The sequence below is a fragment of the Scatophagus argus genome, chromosome 8 (genome assembly GCF_020382885.2).
Source record: "Scatophagus argus isolate fScaArg1 chromosome 8, fScaArg1.pri, whole genome shotgun sequence".
NCBI lineage: Eukaryota > Metazoa > Chordata > Actinopteri > Scatophagidae > Scatophagus > Scatophagus argus.
In genome coordinates this window covers 15,598,659-15,622,556 of record NC_058500.1, presented here as the reverse complement: position 1 = coordinate 15,622,556, position 23,898 = coordinate 15,598,659, and the positions used below count along the sequence as shown (strand labels likewise).

At 40.8% G+C, this 23,898-nt stretch overlaps 3 protein-coding genes across 7 annotated transcripts; 1 reads left to right on the top strand and 2 right to left on the bottom strand.

Moving 5' to 3' along the window:
- Positions 1-9: 9 nt before the first annotated feature.
- Positions 10-17,525, bottom strand: LOC124063576 (synaptonemal complex protein 2-like). Its single transcript, XM_046397364.1, is given in 46 exon segments — positions 10-380; positions 610-666; positions 975-1,053; positions 2,109-2,167; positions 2,373-2,472; positions 2,791-2,885; positions 2,975-3,159; positions 3,851-3,979; positions 4,123-4,171; positions 4,332-4,604; positions 5,391-5,683; positions 6,349-6,502; positions 6,995-7,147; positions 7,727-7,888; positions 7,982-8,155; positions 8,239-8,303; positions 8,433-8,592; positions 8,858-8,918; positions 9,033-9,215; positions 9,306-9,376; positions 9,455-9,491; positions 9,610-9,725; positions 9,818-10,194; positions 10,355-10,428; positions 10,563-10,608; positions 10,716-10,779; positions 11,086-11,136; positions 11,228-11,385; positions 12,139-12,247; positions 12,685-12,753; positions 13,174-13,248; positions 13,374-13,522; positions 13,777-13,837; positions 13,951-14,055; positions 14,314-14,359; positions 14,644-14,696; positions 14,841-14,983; positions 15,070-15,104; positions 15,204-15,298; positions 15,390-15,475; positions 15,955-15,979; positions 16,097-16,201; positions 16,294-16,425; positions 16,512-16,652; positions 16,757-16,846; positions 17,369-17,525. Coding segments are annotated over 45 exon segments (4,935 nt in total). The 5' UTR covers positions 16,781-16,846; positions 17,369-17,525; the 3' UTR covers positions 10-323.
- Positions 17,526-17,800: 275 nt separating this feature from the next.
- On the bottom strand, positions 17,801-19,957 carry ppp1r3da (protein phosphatase 1, regulatory subunit 3Da). 3 transcript variants are annotated; one of them, XM_046397144.1, is made up of 2 exons: positions 19,597-19,957; positions 17,801-19,326 (listed from the first exon to the last, which is right to left on the bottom strand). In XM_046397144.1, the coding sequence occupies exon 2, from the start codon at positions 19,280-19,282 to the stop codon at positions 18,359-18,361; it is 924 nt and encodes a 307-aa protein (XP_046253100.1). In that variant the 5' UTR covers positions 19,283-19,326; positions 19,597-19,957; the 3' UTR covers positions 17,801-18,358. The 3 variants fall into 3 exon arrangements, with proteins under 3 accessions (XP_046253100.1, XP_046253099.1, XP_046253101.1); XM_046397143.1 differs by having other exon boundaries at positions 17,801-19,310; XM_046397145.1 differs by having other exon boundaries at positions 17,801-19,310; positions 19,779-19,957.
- Positions 19,958-20,116: 159 nt separating this feature from the next.
- On the top strand, positions 20,117-23,880 carry fam217ba (family with sequence similarity 217 member Ba). 3 transcript variants are annotated; one of them, XM_046397142.1, is made up of 5 exons: positions 20,117-20,592; positions 20,702-20,801; positions 20,903-20,967; positions 21,074-22,229; positions 23,123-23,880. In XM_046397142.1, exons 1-5 carry the CDS (start codon positions 20,486-20,488, stop codon positions 23,135-23,137), a joined length of 1,443 nt encoding a protein of 480 aa, XP_046253098.1. In that variant the 5' UTR covers positions 20,117-20,485; the 3' UTR covers positions 23,138-23,880. The 3 variants fall into 3 exon arrangements, with proteins under 3 accessions (XP_046253098.1, XP_046253097.1, XP_046253096.1); XM_046397141.1 differs by having other exon boundaries at positions 20,117-20,557; positions 20,655-20,801; positions 21,074-23,880; XM_046397140.1 differs by having other exon boundaries at positions 20,118-20,592; positions 21,074-23,880.
- The last annotated feature ends 18 nt before the right edge of the window (positions 23,881-23,898 follow it).

The window sequence follows — 23,898 nt, the reverse complement described above, 5'->3', positions numbered from 1 at the left end:
CCAAGAAAATTGAAGACATGGAAAAGCAGCTTATTTTTCCTTACTTCCAAAGAACACTAAGAAAAGACTGAATGTATAAATTTCAACAGTTAACACATATAAGAATAACAGGACATTTCTAATAAACACAAACCTACAGCAACAACACATGCAGGTCAGCATAAACCAAACACATCCACATTCAATAAAGACAGAACCAGAAAAATCAACACTTCAGGCAAACGCTTGGAAATGAAATCAGCACAACTGAGGTACACCGCACAGTGTGCACTGTGTGGTAAAATACACAACCTTGTTTATAGTGGAAAGAGTGAAAACCTCCATCAGGGGAAAAACAGAGCATGCAGACCTCTCTTCACACTCAGGATCTCCACCTCTTGCTACAAAAGGTATACAAGCACAAAAAAAAGCATTCAGGAAAGAATCTTCATTTCAGACCGTACACAACATCATCAAGCACTAACACTTTATGTTACCTACAGGGTTTCAATGGAGAATTGTACTGCTGCTAGAATGAAGGGCACAAAATGAAAGATAGACCAAAAAAAAAAGACGTCTAATTGTTGTGGTTTAATCCAGGCTGAAGTGTAACATGTCGAGACTACTCACCATCTGACAGAGGAGTCTGTCCTGGAATGACTTCATATCTTTTCTCACCAGGCCCATCTGAAAACACCAGGCAGAGCAGTGGGGTTTTCAGTGATGGCAACACAGAATATGAGACAGTTAGGACAAGCAGGGAATGAGGTGACACATGAGACAATGAGATAAGCAAAACATCGTAAAGGCCACTCAGCAAAACAAAAAACAGAAAGACTGGCCAGTTTATTAAGAAATTGGCTAAATTCTGAATGAATTTTCTTCATGAGCACCTTAGCTCTGGATGCACACAGCTACTGAGAAGTCTAACACTTGGGCAACAAATGAAGCACATATTCGATGTCAGCTGTGAAGTTCAAGTGTGAGGAACAGACCTGGGACGTGAACAGTCTCTCCTCATACTCCAAGCTGTGACACACATTACTCTGAAGCGCTTTCGCCACGGACTCGTTTCTGGAGGGAAGGAGACAGAGAGTAAGAAGAAGTAGTTAAGTTTAAGTTTAAAGATGTGGCTCGATTTAGTAAACAGGCTTTTCTTGATGACACAGCAACTTAAAAGTCCACCACTGACACACTTTGTCCGATGTTAGTGATCAAGAAGCAAACACATTTCTAGTAATGTCCGGTAAAGCAGAAAGTCTAAATGTCTGTGGAAATGAAATGGAACTGAAAGTAAGATGACTGGAGACTATGGACAAACTATGGTAAAAGGCCTTGCCACAAAGACAACAGGCATTTACTGTAATCATGTCACATGAAATCTTTGCTGTCCAAAAAGAAGCCACAGCTCACCCATCTAACACCAAACACACTTCTCTGAATAATGGAGGTGATAGGATGATACACATGGTGCCTCTCAGCAGAAGATACTGAGACACTCATATATGAGCAGAGGGAAGAATGAACGGGGTCAACTCAAAAACTACGCATTTTGAGCAAAGGCAGATTATTAGCTTGCAGCTACTTGCATCTATGCCAGGACACTGCTCACATCATGTGTTATTTAAAGTACAGAGAGAGGTGAAGTATGTTGATGAATTTGGAAGCTCTATATTAATATGGAATATATTCATTTTTCAAAGGTGCGAACTGTTACAAACCACTGTACAACAGAATGGCCCTTTGCAGTCAGGGCAGCACTGCTTGTCTGGGTAATAGTGGGGGAAATGCTTGCTAAATAAACATCAGTGAACTCTATTTAATCATATGAAAAAGCACTGGCCACATTCTTCAAAAAATAGCTTCTGTTGTCAGGTGCGTACCTAGCTTATGATCATAAGTCTGAGGAAAATATTTTTTTCCAATCAATCTTTTTAATCTGTTTTCTAATGAATAAACAAGGATGTTATTCAACCTTTTACAGAGCATATGATTTTAAGCCTGTGGCAAAACCATTGATAAGAAAGTAGGAGGAAAATGGCATCAAACTAACAACACGGCTATTTCAGTGCTCTCTCTCTCTCTCTCTCTCTCACACACACACACACACACACAGGCTTTAGTTTCACCTCCTGTTTTCCAGCTCCTTGTAAGAATGGAACGCCATGCTCTGCTTTTTCCAGTACATCTGTGAGAAGACAGAGACCAAACACTGGTCAAATCAACACACAGAACACATCATAGTTATTGGCAGTCTCATTTAACAGAATATTGAATGATGGGATAGTTTGCTTTTGATCATATTGCTTTCACATTCTCCCCTGAACTGTTACAAAGTAAGAGGCTGTGTGTGTGTTAGAGGCAGACAGACTAAGAGATACAGAGTGACATACAGCCAGGTCTTTCTCCATGCTTTTCAGCGTAGTGTCATCCTGCTCCAATTTGTGAATCTCTTCCAAGAGGACCTCCTGAACCTTCTTACGCCTCTGACTCCTATACAGACGAGAGAGAATTAATCAGTGAAATAGCAATGTAAATCAAACACAGAAGTGACTGTTTTCAGATTGCAGGAAGACAGAACAGCGGAGAGTACTGCGGAGAATACATCAGTGTCAGAATAAATTTAGAACACTGAGTCCTTGTGCTGTCTTTTTGTCTAAAACACACATTTGTGGGCAACCTGCCATCACAACAAACTATATGCTGATGGTAAAAAACAGCACATTTGTACATTAATTTTGTATTCTACTAGCCAACATGACCAGTGAAGGGAAAGGTCATGCCTGCCATACTAACTACATACTAAATGACCTGTATTTGGTAACTTGCATGTTGAAGGAGGAGAAGTGTTGCTGGACGGTCTTCAAAGACTGCTTGCTGTAAACCTCCATCATCTTAGAACGGTCCTGAATACAAGCACATTTAATAGATATTATTTTCTTGTATTGTTGACAATTTAAATGTGTGTGTGTGTGTGTGTGTGTGTGCATCCAACCTTAACTTTCTTCAGCTCAGAGCTGAACTGCTGGCAGAGGTGACTTGGGTTTACATCAGCTTTTGGCAACTCCAAATTCTTGTCCACGTCCTCATCCCCAACTTCAGCCTCCCAGTGACTAGAGCTCACCATGTCGGATGAAGACATCACTTGGATCACCTCACTCTCAGCAGACACCTCAGCGACTGAGGGTGACAGACCCATCCACAAATCCGTTAATTCAAATATATATCAAATTCTATACATAATGTATATAATCATCATTAAGTAAGCAAAACGGATTTTCCTTCAAAATTCTTTGCACATCTTCATTGCATGGCTATCTTTACAAAGTCTATCCATCCATTTTCTATAAACACTTTATCCCACACAGGCACAGGGAGAACATGCAAACTCCCCACAGAAGGGCCCAGACCTCACTGTGCTATGAGTTGTCTCTGTGTTGATGTTAATTTTGTTCTGATATTGTTCTGATATTCTTTCCTTTGTAACCTGTTATCCTTTGGCCTACTTTCCTTGTTTTTCTCTAAACTACATTGCTATCCCCAAATCTGGGCATGATCGTGAGGTCCAGTTTCTGGAACAATGAAGAAATACTATTTACGTAGGAGTCAATGGAAATATCAGAGGGAAAACAATCAAAAGTAGCCATATTTTAGTACCTCGCAGTCACTCCAGCTGACCTTAAGTACAGCTTAATACACAGACAATTTAAACCAAAAAGATCAGGAAATGCTGAAATGCATTTATGCAATTATGAAATGCTGACATGGTGACATTCATGATACTCTGTGTGATTAATGCTTGTGAAAAAATTAAATTTACCACCATTCCACATTTTAGATTTTACACTAATTTACAAGTAGCAAGTCTTACAGGACTTAAACAACTTTCTTGGCTTCATTCGAGGAGAATGCTGCTCTCTCATCTTGCTTTTCTTCCTCTCTTCCTTCTGTTCTCCTTCACACTTATGGGATGAGGACACACAGCGCTTGAGACTGGGTCCTATAATAAGAAACAGCATCACCATTTAAGGTAATTTGTACTCAGAATGAATATTGCAAGATTGGTTAGGTGTAGAGGAAACGCAGCTGTGAGGTCAGACAGCAGCAACTGAGAAATCCAGTTGGATGCAAAAGGCCTCTTACCTGAGACATGAAGCTGTGGCTTAAGGTCCCAGCTTGAAGGTGGAGATTTCTGTCAGAATGGACAGAGATGCATTAGTCATTTGATGGCTACAGCCATGTAAATATTACAATAACTCGGTAAATAGTCAATATTGGTCTTTCCGCCCATCCACCTACCCATCCAATTATAATTGACAAATCATAAAACATGAAGTGCAGTAAAGTCCTACCTCTTTTTTGATAGCCAGGACAGCAGTGGGGCTGTCCTCAGCTCTACTACTGAGTACTGATGACTGAGTGGATGACAGGCTCAATGAAACCTGGGATTCTGAACACATTTTTCTAAAATCATAGTGGCAGCCATGGGTGAAGCTGTCTTCAGGGAATGGCGATTCAGGAGGAGAGGGCATAGACGGCTTGTCCAGCTCAAGCATTGTCAACAGAGGCAGAGTGGGCAAACGAGATGGCGGTGGTGAGGTTCGGCTCTGCTGGACTGGGCTCATCTGGACACAGATTAAGAATGGAAAAGGACAGAAGGTGATGAGGAAACAATGGATAAGAATAAATATAGCACCTCATTTAGTGATTATCTAATCGCCATGTCTCTCAGTGTGCAGTGGCATTAAAATGATAAAGACATTTTCTACGATGCATTAAGGGGCAGAGATGAAGTGCTGAGTGTCATTATCTGCTCTGACTGGAGTTACATAGGTCATTTCAATCACGCTGCTCAATCATTCACTAATAATGGCTTTACAAAGTTCAGACTTCCACTGTAACCACTAACAGCTCCGATCAGTTCAGGATTGAGCAATGTGAGATCCAATAGAACCAAAAGAGCTTAAAGACAAAACCTCAAACTCTTACAGGTTGAAGGGTTTCTTCTTTACTTTCTCTACACATTTTCTCAGCTGGTCTGGGAATTTCAACCAGCAATGCTTAGGTCACAAACCTACTTCCTTACATTCTAGGTTACCATTTAGGAACACCTTCAGTCATCTCATAACATATACCTCCATTCACATCACTCTAGTGATTCTCACATGACCGCCAAGTGACGTCAATGACTTCCATGCAGGGTAAAGGTGTGTGAATCACTCAAAGATGTTAAATACCAGGAAACTCCCCGTTCATTAGAACTGAAGAAGATTCTGAGATGGTCTGTTTAACATGTGCAGCATGTGGTATTATTCTCCATCAAAAATTTCTGAATGTGCTTCTAACCTTTAACACAGAATCCACATATGAGCATGCGACCTACATAAGGTGTCAGAGAGGTGATGTTTTACCTGCGCTGCACGAGGTCCAGTGGGAGTTTGACCTACAGGGGTCAGGGAAGGGAGAGAGATGACAGACTCGGTGGATTGAGTCTTGGATGAGCCGTGCTTCTTTTCTGCACTATAGACGGATGAGGGCTTGAAGTTTCCTTTATTGTTGACTGTAGAGCAAGGTTTGGGTAGCAGCAGGATTGGCGAGGGGGTGTCCTGGCAGGCAAGGTCGGGGGAGGCAGGGAGTGGGGATCCCAACGGGGTGAGGAGAGGGGAGCAGCTTAAACCCAAGGTTGGATCTGACCTCTCAGCAGCTGTGAGGGTCAAAAATAAGCACAGATGTTCAAACAGCTGGCCTCAGAAGTTGGACAGAGAGTATAAGGTCAATATATACATGCTTTTCTACATATCAATTTACAGTTAAGAGGTTGGAGAGTAATGGGGTCATTTATGTAACAGCTTTAAAACAGTCTCCAAAGAAGTGGTGACAATATGAGTGAAAATATGTCTAGTGCAAACATAGATGGATGCAAAGCATCTCATACAATCTGAGTTTTAAGTGAAGAATTCTGTTGTACATGTAACCATTCCACGTTGAACAAATTTGAATTGTCTTTCTGTTACTATACATAAAAGTGACAAAGTGACTTTCTGACATCAGTAAATGAAGCTAGGCCCTCCATCAGCCTGAATAAACTCCAAAGTCAGGCAGCATTCACTCTTAAACTAGTTAAACAGACATACAATGTTGTTATACTAAGTGAAAAATCAAACACTGTCTTTCTCTAAAATCTATTAGAATTAAGCAAAATCCAAGCAAAAGCAATGTCTATTTTCAGTTTAGAAACCAAAGTTTCCAAAGGGCTATTAAGTGGCCAAATTGTTTAATTGACCATGAAGCAATTAATAACTGATGTCAAAGGAGTCAAATGACTGTTATCTAACTGTTATGTTGGCGAGTGGTTTTCCACATTCTTACATCTCATCCTCTCACTGAAAATAGGGGATGGAGAAAAAGAGGCCTGGCGGGCAGCCCAGGAATTCTTCAGTGCATTTGTCTGCTCTTGAACAAGGGAGACATTTGTCTTCTTTAACTTCGAAATTTCCGGATCAACATTCTCGGGTCTCTGTTGCTGAAAAACAGAGTGTTTCTGTTATATGAAGCGGCGATCACTTTCTGAACCACAAGACAAATAATCACATTCAAGATTGTGGCTCATTCCCAGCTTAATTCACTTCGAACTACAGGAGATACACTTCTCATGTTAAATGATACACTGTATGACAGATTGCAGAAACGGCTTTTGGGACGTCTTTAGTTGGGAACAGTAATTGTAAACCAATAAGTTAATAAGTTTACAAAAATAAGTTTAATTCATAAATGCCACAACAGCACTTTTTATTTGCACTGTATTAGGACCGCTATCAACTGTCTAATATGGTGAGAAAACTATAATATATTTTATTTATATCTATATTCTATATATTTCTCTCTGAAAGATTACACTTTTCAGAATAAGCCTGAATCACGATAAACCTAGTATCATCAGATGTGATAATTCACCAGGCCTAAGACTGTTCAAAGGGAATGCTGGAGTGACCTAAAGAGAAGGCTGGGCTCCCACCTTGAGACCAGAAGGCTTTTTCAGAGCTGACTGGCTGTTGATGTCCACTCTCCTATAGGAATCAGTGGATTGCTCAGAGGAGGTGTGTTTTCTCTTCTTTCCCTTTGGAACCTCTGAACAGGTATTCTTATGTCTTTGTCTCACAAAGCATTTCTGTTGGCAGACAAACCAAAAAAAGAAAATGAGAATAATGATACAACTTTGATCACAACTAGATTTCAAAAATGATTCCACAGTGACTACATTAAAAAATTATTTTATCACCATATTTATTATTGTATTGTGTTTATCATATTTATTTAGCACCATTTTGAAATGGCTGCTGTGCTTTCAAAAGAAAGCTACGATTTTCTCATTTGAAACTGCACACAACACAGCAAATGAACAAACTTAGGCTACACTAAATAAGATAAGAATACTGCTGTGTGATTTTAGCTAATGTGCCTTTGCCGCTGTGATATGCACGTCTGCGCTTAAAATCGTGCTGGTGCTACAGGGTGAACTTGTAGTCTTAGGAGTCATTGTTTAATTTGGCATATGAATTGACTGTGCTTATTCTATCACTCAAATACATAAGGTAGCATTTGAAGGTGTACCAATGCTTGATCCCCCCCCCAACCCCAATTCAGGCACTTCAAGCACCTTGGGTGAAGCCTGATGTGATATAAAGAAGGTTTATTGAATGAATTACCACTTTACAAGAATAACATGTCATATAAACTCACTGACTACCTTGGAAGGGGGTGACAGCTCTGACACCGACTCTGACTGGATATCATTGTTCTCAGGCTTCGTATAGTTTTTGGTTGGTTGTTTGCTGGCAGTCTTTTTGCTCTTCACTTGAGCAACCTCATGTTTTTTCTCAGCATTCTCCAAATGATCTATGGGGGTGTGCTATTATTATTGGACAAAGACAGTATGATTTTAGTCAGTTTGCAACAGCACTATAACTAAAGGATGGTATGAGATATAGATATAGACTTTTGCCTTGGAAACAGAAGGCATCTCTGATTCTGACTGGCTGTCATCGGTGTCTGGCTCCTTGTAGCTCTTGGTAGAGATGGCTGCAGCTCTCTGGGGCCTCCTGTCTGCTGTAGGTGCCGCTGCAGGCTTCACTCTTTTCTTTGGCTGCTCCACTCCCTCCTTCACATTCGTCTTCCTCTGTTTAAATAACAATGCCACGCTGTGGCTAACTCGGATAGTGCATCACAGGCACATTATTTAGAAAAACAATATTTCCTTACCTTCTTAGGTTTGCTTTCACACTTTTCAGGTTTTTGAGAGGATGGGGGTAAGTCTGGGGATCCATCTGCAAGGAAGAAAATCCTTTTCTGTTTATGAAAATAGTACTATATTTAAATAATTGTATGAATATCCAGGCTTAATGTGACAAAATTCAGACTGTGAGCAGCATGAATGCGTGGCTTTAATGGCCTACATGAAGTACAAGGTGATGCAGGTTTAGGTTTGATGGGCTTGGGGTATTTGATAACTTTAGGTTTGGGTTTCCTGCTTGACTCCCTCAGCCAGCTGACATCTGTCGTGGCATAGTCTGTGTCCGTGTCACTGAACAGATGCTTCTTCACATGGCGCTTCTCCTCCAACAAAATAGTGAAAGACAGAGAGGCAGGTAAAAATAAAGAGAGTAGAAAAGTGACATGCTTTACTAGGTAGCACATGGTGGACTTTAGTTTAACAATGAGTGCTGCATATTAACTTTTTCAAAGTGAAATATTTCCTTATTTTGGAAGATCATTGTGGTTTCCTCCCTTTTTCCTGACAAGAGCAGGACTACATGAGAAAACATGCAGCAAGGATAGACACACAACATTTATACAACACTAGAGTACAATGAAAGTATACTTTTGTCACAGGTTGTTCTTTCTTGGTTGTGCTGTGGAGTTCTGAGGAGTAACAGATACCACTGTCAAACAATATGGAGAGTATGAAATTAGACAGTTATATCGCAAATTCTTGAGAAGATGTTACTGTTTCAAATGTTCAAAGCCCAAAGGCCATTTTCAACAGTAAGACCTACCTGCTTGATATGCCAGAAGCATTCATAAAGGTTTTGTTCTTTCCCTAAAGTGCAATAAAACAGACTTCAAACACTACACTGGATACCAAGGTACAAGTTATAGAAGATATAAAATAACTAACACTAGTAATATTTACCTCAGTACTCAATGGTGCATCAGGGCTGAATGTAAAAACATCTTTTCTATGCAACAGAAAAAAAAGGCATTGAACACATCCTGTAATGCATTGAAAAACAGTGAAATATCCAAAGAATTGAACTGAATTATATTACTTCTGCCTTGTAGAGGTTGCTGTAGTTTTCTTGCGGGATTTCTTTAGGATTTCAGCTTCAGACACTTCTCTCTACAGCAGATAAAGATCATCTTAAGTAAATCAAGCCAGAGAGAAGTACCTTAAAGTTACACCTCAATGATCACTTACTTTACCAGCTGGTAACCAGCTCATATTGAAGATCGGTCTATTACAAAATCACAATAAATAAACAGTCAATAGGTGGCAGAATTATGATAGTTGCGGCATCTGTATATTTACGACACTACAACATAATGTAGCCCTAAAATCATCAATATGTAGACCTGTTGAGAAAAGGACGATTCCAGCTTTGACCGGCATTTTCTACAGCAACTTTGGCTGTGGACTCATAACGGCTAGAGATGAGCTTCACCATGCTGCCTGCAATCTCTGCATCTCTCTGAGTAGAGACAGTAAATGGTGTGAGAACCAAAACATGCTATTTTACCTTAGAAAAGACATTTAGCTGCTTAAAGCTTACAGAACACACACCTTCTGTTTGCTTGAAAGGGTCCTGTTAGCTTCAGCCTTAATGCTGGGTGGTACTGCCTCCTTCCGAGCTTTGTTTGTGAAAGCAGTGGTTGGTGCGTTCACTGGAGCAGAATCCACATCCAGTGACACCTGGCCTTTGCTCTTCGCTTTGGCCAGGCCATTTCTATGGAACTGCTGCTCTGTGGAGCCTCTGTCTTTAGACTCCTCTCTGACATCAGACATTTTTCTCTGGGGTACAGCTGGCTCCTGAGGTGCAGGATCTTGGCTCCTCTCATTGAGGACCTGTTGTAGGCGCTGAGTGAGTACAGTATGGAGTTGCTTTTGGTTGTTTGGGCCAATAACTGGAACTGATAATCTATGTGCTGAGGAACAAGGCTCTAAAGGAAAGAAATTATTTAATTTAATAACAAAACAAGTGAGGTGACACACATTTTCTTTTATACACGTAGGGTTTTTGCATGTTACTGGCTTTTAATGTGCAAAACAATTAGTGACATCCTAGAAATAGTAAAGATATTTGATGAATTTTTAACTTACCGGGTCGAGAACTGATTTTCTGAGTGGGCATCATGAGCATTTCAGACACTGACAGCTTGTTCCAGTTTAAAGTGCTGAAGTTTAAACAAAGATGTTAAGTTATACACTATGAAGACAGACCACATAGGCACAAATGCACACAAAATTACCCATCAGAGCATTGGTTACTCTGATGGCAGTAAATGTGCAACTGCTGTGGAGTGCTTACGTGTTTCTTCCACTTCTGGGTTGGGTGTCAGGCACAAAACCTTGCTCTGTAAGTAAACACATCAGTGGTTGGTTCAAGGATCTCTGATGAAAAACAGTTTAGCTTTATTTCTGGGTTATGCAAAAGTCAAAAGTCACTATAGCATTGTAATACCGAGAGAGTGTTCTTCTCCCTGTCCAGCTAGAACCACATCTACAGCTTTTCCCTCTGTAATGTTCTGTAGGACAAGCAGAGTCAACAAATACAAAAGAATGATATGTTTTGTTTAAATACAACATTCTTTCCCTTAAGTAACATGCAAAATAGCAGATGTTCCTGACAGCTGGTATAGAAGGACCTGGGGCTATCAGATTTAATCTTGATATTTAATACATGCAATCACTAAAAAGATTCAAAAGCACTATTACTATGTTCATAGCTGTGGTACCATACCCCTGTGATCACAACAATTCAGAAGGATTGTACCACAGTAAACATATACAACTGTAATATCTGGTCATTATATATATTTTTGTTGACCAACCTTATTCTTACTGGCCTGTTTGGAAGTCGCACTCTGTAGAGATGTATCACTCTGACAGACAGACACCATGAAATCAAGGTCACATTCCAAAAGCAAAAACAATATCACATTTTGCCCGCAGGAGGTTCACCATGTGTCATACCTGCCCCATCATGACACATGCTGTTGTGCTGGTAGGTGTTGTGCCATAACTGGATGTCTTCACACTCTTGGTTGGCTCTCCCAAGTAAAGTTCAGCCTTCCTATCACATGAACGGACCATCTCCAGAGATGGCTTCCCTCTCCCTTTGGCTGGAGTGTCTAAAAGTGAGAAAAGAACAATGTCAATGCTGAGCATCGAAAATACATGCATTGCTTTAACATATCTTCACAGACATTAAGAAAGAAAGAAGGAAAGGATAGAAACCAATTTAGAGCTTCCATCACATGGGACAAACTGCCTGGAGTGGTTTAGCTACAGTACTGTGGATGTGGATAAAGATACCGGTATGTTGAATCAAGAAACATGTGAAGCAAATGTGTCACTAAGAAATAATTTGACAATTGGAAAAATACTAACTCACGTACAATCACACAATTAACTTAATCACCAAAGACAGGAAAGAGCTATTTGAGGTTTAGGCCCCATCCCTTTATGTGCTGTTTCAACTGTGCACTTCTTTTGACTCTATGTATCAACAAAAGCCACTGGACAAAACTGTCAAAAATATCTTTGAAGACAGTCTAAGTCTGGTTTACCTTAATCTAACCATCTTATTTCTCCATGGCCCGGTAGTTATGCACCGTTATGCAATCTTGAAAGAAAAACTTGACATGACATCAGTAATCTTATCAAAAGTCAACAGTAAACACTAATCTTTCCCTCCCACATCAGAAAGGCTTAGGAGGCCCTGTAACAAGGAACATTAAATCCAAGAGGTTTAGTAAAGGAGATTTAATGCAAAATAATATGTCAGCATATTGCACATTTTAAACCCTGGATTTTTTCACAAGAACACAGTAACATTGAAGCTGGTTTGATAGCAATTCCTGACTATTTCCAGTGTTACCTACCTGATGGCATAACAGCAGAGAAGGTCCTGGCACCACACACTCTTCTTCCCGCACTGCTGCTGATGGCGGTGGAAGACTCTGAAATCCTCTTCGTGGCTGGGGTCACCATCTGGATGGAAAACAATAATGACTGTCTGAACCAAAAACTCAAACATGATATTGATAGTTTCCTTGCTCTCTACACCCCCTACTGGCCCTTCTTATGGTATTACAGTCAGCTATCTAATTGTCAATGCATGTTATCACAACAGAACCACAATCAACAACTGCACTTCTTCAGTGTAATATTACTGATTACCTGTGAGTCATCTTTAACAGTCATGAAGCTTATTGATCTTATGTACTGTATTTTTACATGAAATCAATTATTTTATACAAAATAAATTAGCATTAACTACTGTGACCACAAAAATCCACAAGATCTGCAAAGCCTGGTAATGTATGTTCATGAACTCACTGAGCTGTCAAAAGAAGTAATCACTAATACCTAACTGCTACATATTGGACTTAATGTAGAGTATAGTGTGCAGTACAAAACTCTTTCACCTGGACAGGGGCAGATGAGGCAGTAATTGTCTCACTTTCTCCAGGGGGCAGCTGACTCTCTGGAACGACCTGGACAGAAAGTGATAAAGCATAGCAAAGTAGTGCAGCATACATACAAATGGCACACAGCTGTAATGTTGGTTTGCACAGTAATATCACACTGATGTAAACCTTATTTCTAAGGCCAAACACCAGACAAAAGAGTTTTTATGTGCCACCATACCTCATTTACTGAAATAATTATACCTTGACAATACGATCTAAGCCAATCTCAAACATAAGTCAGTTTCATTCATAACCAGGCATCCACCCAAACTGTCTCCAGATTAGTACATTATAGCTTTTGTAATGGGCCCTGTGACTGGTGACCAGTCCACCCCAGTGCACCCCACCTCTCACCCCGTCAGCTGGGCTAGGCTCCAGCTCCCTCGCGACCCTGACAGATAAAGCACTATAGAAAATGAATGGATGAATAAATAGGCTTTTTACCTGAGAGCTGCTATCTTCCATTATAATTCTAACTGTTGTCTCCACTACAGATGTGCCTGTCTTTCCCACAAAGCCCTGACAGGAAGAGATGTTTGTTAATGCAAATTACCAAAAAATGTTACCTACACTATTAATACTATACTATTACTTATACTTATTAATATTGTGTGTCAATTAGGAGTGAATAAACCATGACCTACTTTGTTTTTGCTGTGTCCATAGACACTACGAGCAGCCCGCAGGATGTCCAGGGAGGAGCTGAAGTGGATGGTAAGACTGGATCCTTCCACCGCACCCACGACCACCATCTCTGACAACTTTAACCGCAAAACGTGCCTCTTGCCCTCCTCTGGAGATTAATAACACTCTGTATGTTATGCATGTTTCCTGATGAAACCAAAAGTCTTTAAAAACAAATAAATCTGTCAAGTTCATTCATGCATCAAAAGGCTTGTGGTTTGACATACAAGTTTGACTTTCCTGTCTGCCCCTTTTATAGATGGATGCATGGAATACCGTAATACACTTCATATCGTTATGTTTGGTTGAAATTTGCTGCTGAGGGATCAAATACAAACACAGTTGTCCTTGTGTTCTGATTACCTGTGACAGTGTAGCTTTGGACTTCATCCTCAGTGATACATATTGTTTCCCACTGACTTTCCTTCATGAAGGGGAAACCATACTACATTAGGCTCAAGCAGATACACTGTACGTCTTCTGCTGATTATGATATGATTATTATGATATTCACTTTCATCAGTGATCTCAAGGTACCTCAGCTTCATCATCAGCCAAAGAGAAGTAAAAGGAGATGCTGCGACTGCCAAGGTTGAAATCAATCCAAAATTCTTCCAGCTTCTCATCAGAGGGTATCAGCAGCTGACAACATAACCACAGTCCTTGGGACACATCTACTGACACACTTAAGAGTATAATATGGATTGTGAAATTCTGCCTTACATGCGACCTAGCTTAATATTTAATGGATCGTTAACTGCACCAAAAAGAAAAAGAAAAAGAGTTCTATGTCATTTCCTTAAATGTGCTGTCAGACCAAATCTGTACTGTTAATTTGCATCTTTGGGCATTCACTTACTATGCTGTAATTTGAACCAAAGTAATCATGTAAATACCAACCTCATACTTGTCCAGATAAACCTCCAAACAAGGATAAGAAAACACACTATAATATAGAGAGGACATCATTATTCAGGTATGTGCATCTGTCATTAGCACTGTATGTGTTTCCTACCCCCAAATACTGTACACATTTAGAGGACATAATGAAAAGATAATGTTAGAAATTGCACAGAGTCTGTGTTTATTCTATACTTGTGCAATATCACTGGGGAGAGAGGAAGAATAGTCACTCTTATTTATTTTCTGATTCACTGTGTTGGAGTCAATGGTGTAAGGTGAATAAAAAAATAAATATTCGGGATAAGCCGAGTTATGGTATGTGTGTACCTTCTCCTGTCGCCCTGCATCCCATTCACCATGTTCAGAAACTTACGACAATCCTGGAAACACACACATTTATATTAAAGTTTCTGGCTGAACTCAAATTGGAATGTTATTATAATACATTATCACTTTAGCACAGCTAAATTTAAATCCAAATAAGAGGCAAAGGTGACACATTTGGATAATCTACAAGTTTTCACCGTCTCAAACTCAGAATCACGGATCTTGACAAAGGCACTGGCCACATGCTCCATGCTGAACCAGTGATCTGCCAGCTCCTTCCTCTGGTCAGGAGTGACCATTCTGCACAATGCCTCCATCTGGGCTGTCTGGAAGTCGTAATCTGAAACAAACACACAGATGTACATTTTTTATAGTGTTTATGTATGGTTCTGGGTGAAGAGACAGTGCTATACATGAAAAACGTACCACTACCCTCCAATATCTGACGAGCCAGCTTGACCCTGAAAGAAATATGATGAACAAGCAAAAGCTCATAAGTATGTGAATGCTACTAAAAATGAGTAATAATGACTCACTATGAGGAATCCAGCATGACATACATGATATCTGAGGCCTCCTGTGATGTTAGGATCTTCGTGTTTTTGGTGAGCTCCACAGGGATTTTGTCCAGAATTAGGTTAAATTTACGAATAGCCTGTTAGAACATTATTAGCAAGTTAATTTCTGAGCAAACACATGACTCAAGGTTGTTAATGCTACTCCAAAGGAGTAGAACTACTTCAAACCTCTTTTTGGATCAGGATGTAGATTCTGGGGTCTACTGCTAATTGACCAACACGATACAGGAAGGACTCTGTGATCTTGCATGCTCCTGTAAAAAAAAAAAATAATAGAGACAATGTTTTATCTAATATTCTTTCATTCATCATTAAAGTAGTGAATCTTAAGCCTTGACATGGTTCAAAGAAGCTTCGTGTGATGAATCTTTCACATTAATCTGTTCCTACAAACTCTCAGTCTATAAGTGGCAGAATCTCCTCGAAACAATGTCAAGAGCACCTGATTCGAAAGTGTCCTCAAACAAGTGGGATAGTGGGATCAAAACTACACATTTTGACCCCAGTGAGAGGAGATTTTAACAATTACCTGTCAGTGGAACAAGGAGATTCAAGTAGTACTGTGATTGTAAGATTAGACTTTTTCAGGTAAATAATGAAATTTCTAAACATTTGACAATTCAAGGTGTAATATCAGTTTTAATTATACTTTTCTCTGGGTCCTAAGAATGGCTAATTGAAGGTGAAAAACATACTGACGTTGGAAGACAAATAAAGAAATGTATAAGTGTACCTGCTTTGCACGAGTCATGAACCACCTGCAACAGAGAAGAAACACATTTTACATTTTTTACATTATGAGCACTAACATGATTAGTAAATGTTACAGTAGTTTTATTATACACACTGTGCTTCACTGTTAGACATCAGCTTACCATCAAGACATCAAAGAAGTCCTCTGAAAGGTTGAACAAGTTCTCATCCCACTGAGGGCCACACTGGATCCACAGCTTCCTGCACTTCTCAAACCACTGCACCATCTGCACAAAACCAGGTTCAATTGACAACTGACTAAGTACAGTTACTTAAACAGCATTCACATGCTGTGTGTGGGAATAATATGTATACTTATCTTTTTGAGCAGGCCTTGATCTATTAATCCTGGCAGCCCTTGACAATCACGTGGTAGTTTTAGGTTCTTCCCACACTTGCAGAGGATAGCAAGACCCAAATGTGCTGACCTGGAATCTTTTGTATCTAGACTCTACATTAACAATATAATGTTTTAATTAACCCCACAAGCAACAGAGCATCATGGCATATTAGTTACTATACATGGCTACATCTTACCTTGCAGACAAGTTTATCTAATTTGGTGAGAAACTGTTGGGAACATTTTATGGAGGTTCCTTCCACTATATTCCATTGCAAGAATGCATCCAGTGCTTGGACATCCCCACTCTTTAACACCTCATCAATGACTTTCTCCAGCTGCACATGAAAAGAGTTCACCAAAGTTTGCTTTTCACTTCAGCAAAAAATATTTAAGCAGCTTTACTTTATGTTACATTCAGATTTATAAGATTTACTCCCACCTGTGTGTCCTGAATCGGTGCCATTCTTCCTTCCGAGGAACAGATTTTACGTTAGCGTAATAAACTTGGTCTCTGCGGTCTTCAAAATGACTGTAAAGGTAGATGCAAACATCAACCTGCCAGTCTTCACGCTAACATTATTCATTATTATGCCTTGATGAAGGTCAACATGGCGTTATTTATTAAGCTAGGCAATCGATAAAACTCCATGTGCAGCTGATTTTAAACAATGACTGGCTCAGTAGTATCGTTTTTAAACCTTAATGAGATGACTTTGAACGTTAACTAACGTTAGCTAACAGGTGACAGCCTAAGCCTGTTACTTTTGCCTGTCAACACTGCTATCGTTGTAAATTAAATGTGACACAAATTAATATCACCTATTTATGGACAGCTGACTTTCAAAAACGAACCACATTAATGGCCATACCACTTACTATTTTCGACGTTAAAAGTTAGCTATCTTTGGTTTAAACATACTTGCTGTTGATGCCAACTAATGTTAGTTACCACTCACAACTGACGATAATTTCCGAAATTAATCTTCAGCAGGCACTGAATAACGAAAATCGTGATGATATCGAATTTTGTTCTTCTTGTGATATTACTTACTGTGATGTGGAATATCAAAAACATGATACCTTTTAACTGACAGATTTGACAGGTTTACAATCGATCCAACGCAAAACGCGCGAAGTCTATTCTTCACGCAGGCGCATAGGAGACCGCTGACGTCCATCAGCTTCCTCTGTTTCCCTACTATAGAACTACAGAGGCTTCTGTATTCTTTAGGCCCTCTGTTTTTCTTCTTCTTCTCATTTTTTCCTTAGCAGACGTCTATTCGTATTCTGAATGGCACATTTAGAGCGAGTCTTCACTTTCACATGAATCAAAATCAATAGCTATATTTTCCCCGTCAGCTTTAGCAGCTTCTGTGATCGGTTTCTATGTAACAGTAGTTACATGTTGTTGTACTGTAGTTAGCTGATAATTACACCTAAGAACAATGTTTTCAAATATTTAAAATAAAGCTAGAGGAAGTTCTGTAGCAATTGTGCTTTATTATATAACAAAATAAGCATTCATTTTGTTTCAATAAAAGGTATTCGACTTGTGCCTGATTGCATGGTCTGAATATTTGGTTTGCTAACTTTTGACTCAAAAATAAACTCTGAATACAGAGAAAAATGGTTCAGCAGACCAAACTCTTGTGTATAAAACAATTTTCTATGTCAAAGACGCAACTGGAAGAATGTGCATTAATTTCAGTTTTACAGCATATTTAAGTAATGCTTGGTGGGTATCACTTCCATTGGAGGGTCCCACATTAAAGTGCAATTTCTTGAAAGAGCTAGGAAAATCAAACAATACAGTGCATTTTTTAAACATAAAAGTGGCACTAAATTTGGCATCAGATATAAGTGCACTAGCATTTGCTAATATCACTCTGGCAAAGAAGGTCCAGAGTTAAAGGTTTATCTTGAACAAAGAAAACTGTTAGCACTAGTCTAACAAAATCATGTGTTACAGTGTGGTTATACATTTTAAACAAGCCTAGCTGACAGTCATCATATAAGTGCTCTTCTACCTTTAGTCAGCATCCTAAATAAAGTGCACCATACTATCCTCACATTCTTTGGGCACAGTCAGCTTGTAGTTATGGCACACTAACTTATAATTCTCTCCATTATTGTTGTCCCAGTATTCAGCCCCACAGACTTTGTACTGGATGGCAAACTGTAACACTGCCCCAGGCTGCAGGAATGGTGGAACAGGCAGGTGAAACCGAAATGTATCACAATTAAGTTGCCCCCCTCCTCCTTCCCAAGTCTTGGTGATGGTGGACACCCAAGAGGCCTTAGTTTCTGCGCAGCTCTTCCACTCTGTAAATGAATACCGAGCTGTGACATCTTTCTCAAAGTCCAAATTTAGGACCTGGGTGATTCCAACAACCCCCAGTTCAAAACATAAGACTCTCTCCAGACACACTTTCTGCTCATAGAGACGATGCAGGAATTCTGGCTGGTCTCCAGGTTGTTGGGCAAAAACTGGCTTCAGGTATGGCAGGGATATCTCCAGATGCCTTCCATCTGCTAACTCTGCACTCATCAATAACCTAAAGGTAACATGTTGTGGTATAAACGGATCCTCCCCAGATCTGAAAAGCCTGATGTCTTCCAGATCAACCCCCAAAGAGTCAACAAACCGCACACCAACATTTCTGCATTGCTTCTTCTTCTCTGTGGCGGAGGGCAGAGAGTGTGACCGTCGTCGGATAATGGGCTTAGGGGTGGGTTCGCAGGACAAACTGCGGTGGAACTCTTGCTCCTTTTTCTGAGAGACTCTGGGGCTTGGGGGACGGATCGGAATTGGCTTCTTCACAGCATTAGGTTTGTCAGCTCGGAGCATTTCAGTCAGGTTGACAGTCATGCAGGGTCTTGAGATGCTGCAGCAAGAGCTGGACTTCTGCTCTTCAGATTTTGTTGAAGGAATCCTCTCATGTCCAATGAACCACTCTCTATCCATGTTATGTGAGATCTGGTGTCCTCATCAACTGTAAAGAAAGTTTACTGTATTGATTGTATTAGTCACAATTCATCCCAAAATAAGTGCACTCTATTTCTCTAAAAAAAACTGTGCTGCAAATTTAACGAATAAAACTATTCTGCTCGTGTAAACTTGCCAACAGAAAAGCAATCACAGCAATAAATTAGTGGGCGTGTGCTCTGGGAGTACGTGCCTGAATGCATACAGCCTACTTCTTTATCTCTTAGAACTGTAGCATTATTTACATTGTCTTTACTTATGATGCAATAAATACAAAGTTCATAGTTCCTCACCATAAGATATGACGCTAGCTACATTTACGCTGCAAGACGAAGCCTAATCTCGAGCCTCCATTTAAAGCAGTATTTATTGAAGCTGCGCGTTTCCTCGCGTCACGGAGACTCCCCTATTGGTCGCAATCACATAACCTGATCTGTAACAGGTAGTCGCCACCATTTTTGTCAAACGAACATACATGTCAGTAGTGTGCTGTCTCGGTGGAGATCTGCGAATATACGCGCAGTTAGCAGGAAGCTCCAAAGCCACCACAGTATCGCTGATGTTGCATGGTGGGAGAATGAGTGATTATGAGTAATTGTTGCATTAAAAAAATATTCTGACATATTTCCTCAAAAACAGCGTTGGCAGTTTCGTCATTTTTATTCCCCATTGTTTTTGAGGAGTAAGTAGACTCAGTAAAGAGCGTCTGTATTTGCCGTTGAGAGAAGGACTGGTGTTGAATTCACTTCAAGTCCCATGTTGCACCGCGCATGCCCACTTCGACACAAGCTGCGAGCCAGTCAGCACCAGGTAAACAAACCTATCTGACTGGGAGCCAAACAAAGCGTATGCGCCGTTTGCCCGTCTTACATTTTTAATGACGAGGATGATGACAGTCGAAAAAACGATACGTGTGCTGTCTCTAATTCTTTAAAAATAATCGTTGAATTGTTATTCAACAGAGAGGCGAGTCGACGACAAAGAGAAGGAGTTTAACCTGCGGCGGAGAAACGATTGTCGACATCTGCGCATGATGCATTGCAGTACTTTTGCCAAAATGGGTGTTTTTAGTCTGATTCTCAGAATAGATTATCTGTTCCCAGATGTTGGTTGGGTTCTTTAGCTACCGCATCATTTGGTTGTGCTGGACTTAAAACAACATCCCCTCTGGCGACCTGCAGCATGGGGCCCATCATGCAGGAACGCACAGCATCCACGACACTGAAACGCGTCGTCTCCAAAGAGAAGATTCGGGTAAAAAATACTGAAAATAGCGCACCAGTAACCAGGTAGGCCTCATTATACACTGTCACTTCTAAGACAAAATTAAACTTACCATGTTTTGTCCCAGACATAGGTTAGAGGCGAGCCTGACGCACCACTATCATGTTTCCACAGTTCAAAGAAAGGTAACAAGATGAAGAAAGCAGTGGGCCAAATGAAAAATGGCCTCCCAGGACCAGGTCAGGAAAAGGACACACTTACAGCAGTGCAGAGGGTGAGTGAGTGTTTTGGCTTTGATGTCCTTTGCGAGATAGATTGAAGGAAATTTACTGTTGCAGTAATAATCAAAGAATTTCCACAATGAATGGTTTTCAGGGTGCACAGTCAAAGAGTGGTAGGGTCAAATCTGGCACTACACGGAATACAAGCAAACTATCCAGGTATGTGTGGAGAGGGGTTTGTAGTCTTACTGAATACTTTGCTTCAGATACAGTAAATCCCTAAATCCCCAACAGATTTTCCTTAGTCTCGTCTGTCTCTTTGCAGCCCTGAAGAAGCAGGAGATATGAGACCTCAACTCCGCAAGCACTTATCTGTTCACAGGAAAGAGGAGAAATGCGAAAGTCAGTGGATGTCCAAATGCACCAGTGAGCTCCACCAAAATCGTGGGGCAATGGGGAAAAATCGGCGTGCACTCTCCCTGCCTCTCTCCCCAATATCAGGGCTTCGTCACATGCCAGCACACCCCCTAACACATTCCCCAGTCCCCACCCCAGAGGCACTACAGCAGCACTACAACCAGAAGGATGTTGACACCGACAGTGCCAGTGATCTGTCAGACTCTGAGAGACTGCCCGTACTGCCTTCTCCCTGTACACCCTGCACCCCTCCTCACCTCAACCTTCGGGCTGAGGTCATCAACACCAGTGACTTTCCTCCAGACTTCCCCGGACCCCGTGGGACGGTGGGCGATGAAGGTGAGGGTGAAAAACCCATCTACAGTTACTCAGATTTTCTGCCTCCGCCCTTCAACAGCTGGAGCCTGAGACAGCTGGCAGTGTTCCTTCACACAGAGGGCCGTGGAGCTCCCCGGCCCAAGCCTGTGGGACCCTTAGAAAAGTACCTGGAGAGGCTACTGCAGCTGGAGTGGCTTCAGATCCAAACGGTGCAAGCAGAAAGCAGCCGACCGCCTGGGAGCCGTCCAAGGCCTCAGGGATTCCCATCTGCCACCACTGCTCACCCGCCAAGGCCTCACACAGCACCACCATCCCGACTCAACTCCCCCAAGGGGCTGCGGCACACTCAGCGAGCATTCCCATTTACACCTGTCAACAACCCTCCATCACCTGCCTCAGCCCAGCACCAGCACTCCCGCTTCCCAGTTTGCCCTCACTGTCACATTCGCTACCCATTGTGCAATGGAAGCTGCTCAGCCTATGCCTACCAGCGGCATTCGCGTCTCAGCCCACTGCTTGAGCGCAAGGCCAGGCCTGGGGTACCAGCAAAGAGGAGCAGCAGTGAGACCCGGGCAACTTCCACTGAAGGCAGAAGCCCAGGAGGTCAAGGCGGTGGAGGAGGAGGTGGAGCCCAGACCCCAGTTAGTCCTTCAACTGGCAGGAGTCATATCAAGCACATGCAGGCTGCAGGCAATGCTCGTAAACAACCCCAGGAATCTGGAACTAATCTGAACAGCAGAGGTCAGGTGAGAAAAAGCCGTGTCAGAGCTAACTCTGAGACAGATGTAAAAAAGGAGCCTGGTGGCTATAAGGCAGCTAGTTCAGAGAAACGTGTTGTTGCTGCAAGTAAGAGAGAGGTCCTCACCTCCAAAAGAGCAGAAAAGGACTGGCAGAGGACCGAGGCAGGAGGTCAGACCTCTAAAACTGCAATGAAAAGAGCTGCTAAAGAGCCACCGTCTCTCTCCAAAGCACCGCTTAGTAGTAAGCAGAATGGCAAAACAAAAAATGTGCACTTTGTTGCAAAGTAACCCCTAAAGACCTACAGTATAGTGCTTTACTTTACTAGTTACTTGGTACAGGAGCTTGAACCTATGCTTGCTTTCTGTGTAATCTGTGTAATACTAACATGTTGTAACTGTTGTACAGCAGTCTAGGTAAATCAGTCATGTACAGCCTTCAAAAGGTCAAAACTAACTAAGAGGTTGAGCAGCTAGAATAGAGATAAAACAGCAATCATTTCGCAACATAATATGACACAGAGCAGAATTCTAAATACATACAATATTTCATTCCAGATGTATATATACAGTCATAATGTTGAACTGTCTTTTGACAGAAGGCTCATTATGACCTTAAACACTAGTAGGATTCAGGATAGCTCCTGTGTAAACTAAACTCTTTTGCACTGCGCAGTCATCTCTGAGTGTGCTAGTAATGTTGAAATAGGCATAAAATAAGCAACTACTCTGCCACTGGCCGGCTTTCAGCATAAGCAATCCATAGTGAATTTAAACACAGAGTATTACATTTCAGTCATCGAGTACAACCATATCTGTGACTAGTGGAGTTTTTGATGTTGGAATGTATTTATTTTCATTGCTCTTACTTTACTTGTTGTTGCTTTTTGTCTTTTCTTTAGTGCCTCATGTTTTAGGACATATGTTCAGTTGAAGCATATTGGGTTGAAAAGAAGGAGGCGCAACAAGTGGTGGTGCAGCAGTAATGTAATTTGTTTCAGATATATCTGTGCAATGGTATTGCATTTTTGGTTTCAAGGGCTTTTCATGTTCGAACCGCTTGAATACGTATATTGTATTTTGCATAGAGCTGAGCTGTTTCTGTCATTGAAGACAGTGTAATGTTTGCTACGAATGTAAATGCATATTTTTCCAAATTTTATATACCATAGTTATATTTATGAAAAGTGTTGTGGTTGACTTGTATTCATTAATTTTCATTATGTTTACATCATCATGCACAAAAACAAAATATTTAGTAAAAGAGCTGAATGTAACTTAGTGTCTAGTGTGTGGTACCATTGGTCAAAACTAGGATTCAGTGGAACTTCTACACATCATAGTGGTTAGGCTGTACCATGGTGATATACATATCCTCATATCCCACTGCATACTTGAAGTCTTTAGAACACTGTTTACATTAGAGTGTCTTATCTGTTGTGATTTACCACTACTTCAATGTAAATAATGTGATCCGTATTCCGATTGCACCTCTTTATTCATGTAAAGTATCAAAGCCATAGATAAGGGGCCAGGAGGGGCAATATTATTTTAAATGTGTACATTATGTTGACACGCACGCAGAAAGATTGTGGTATTTTCTCAATGTTGGATGCAAGTATTTGTAAGGCATAGAAATAAATGTTTTGCACTCAAAGTACTTTGATCTGTTTGCCGT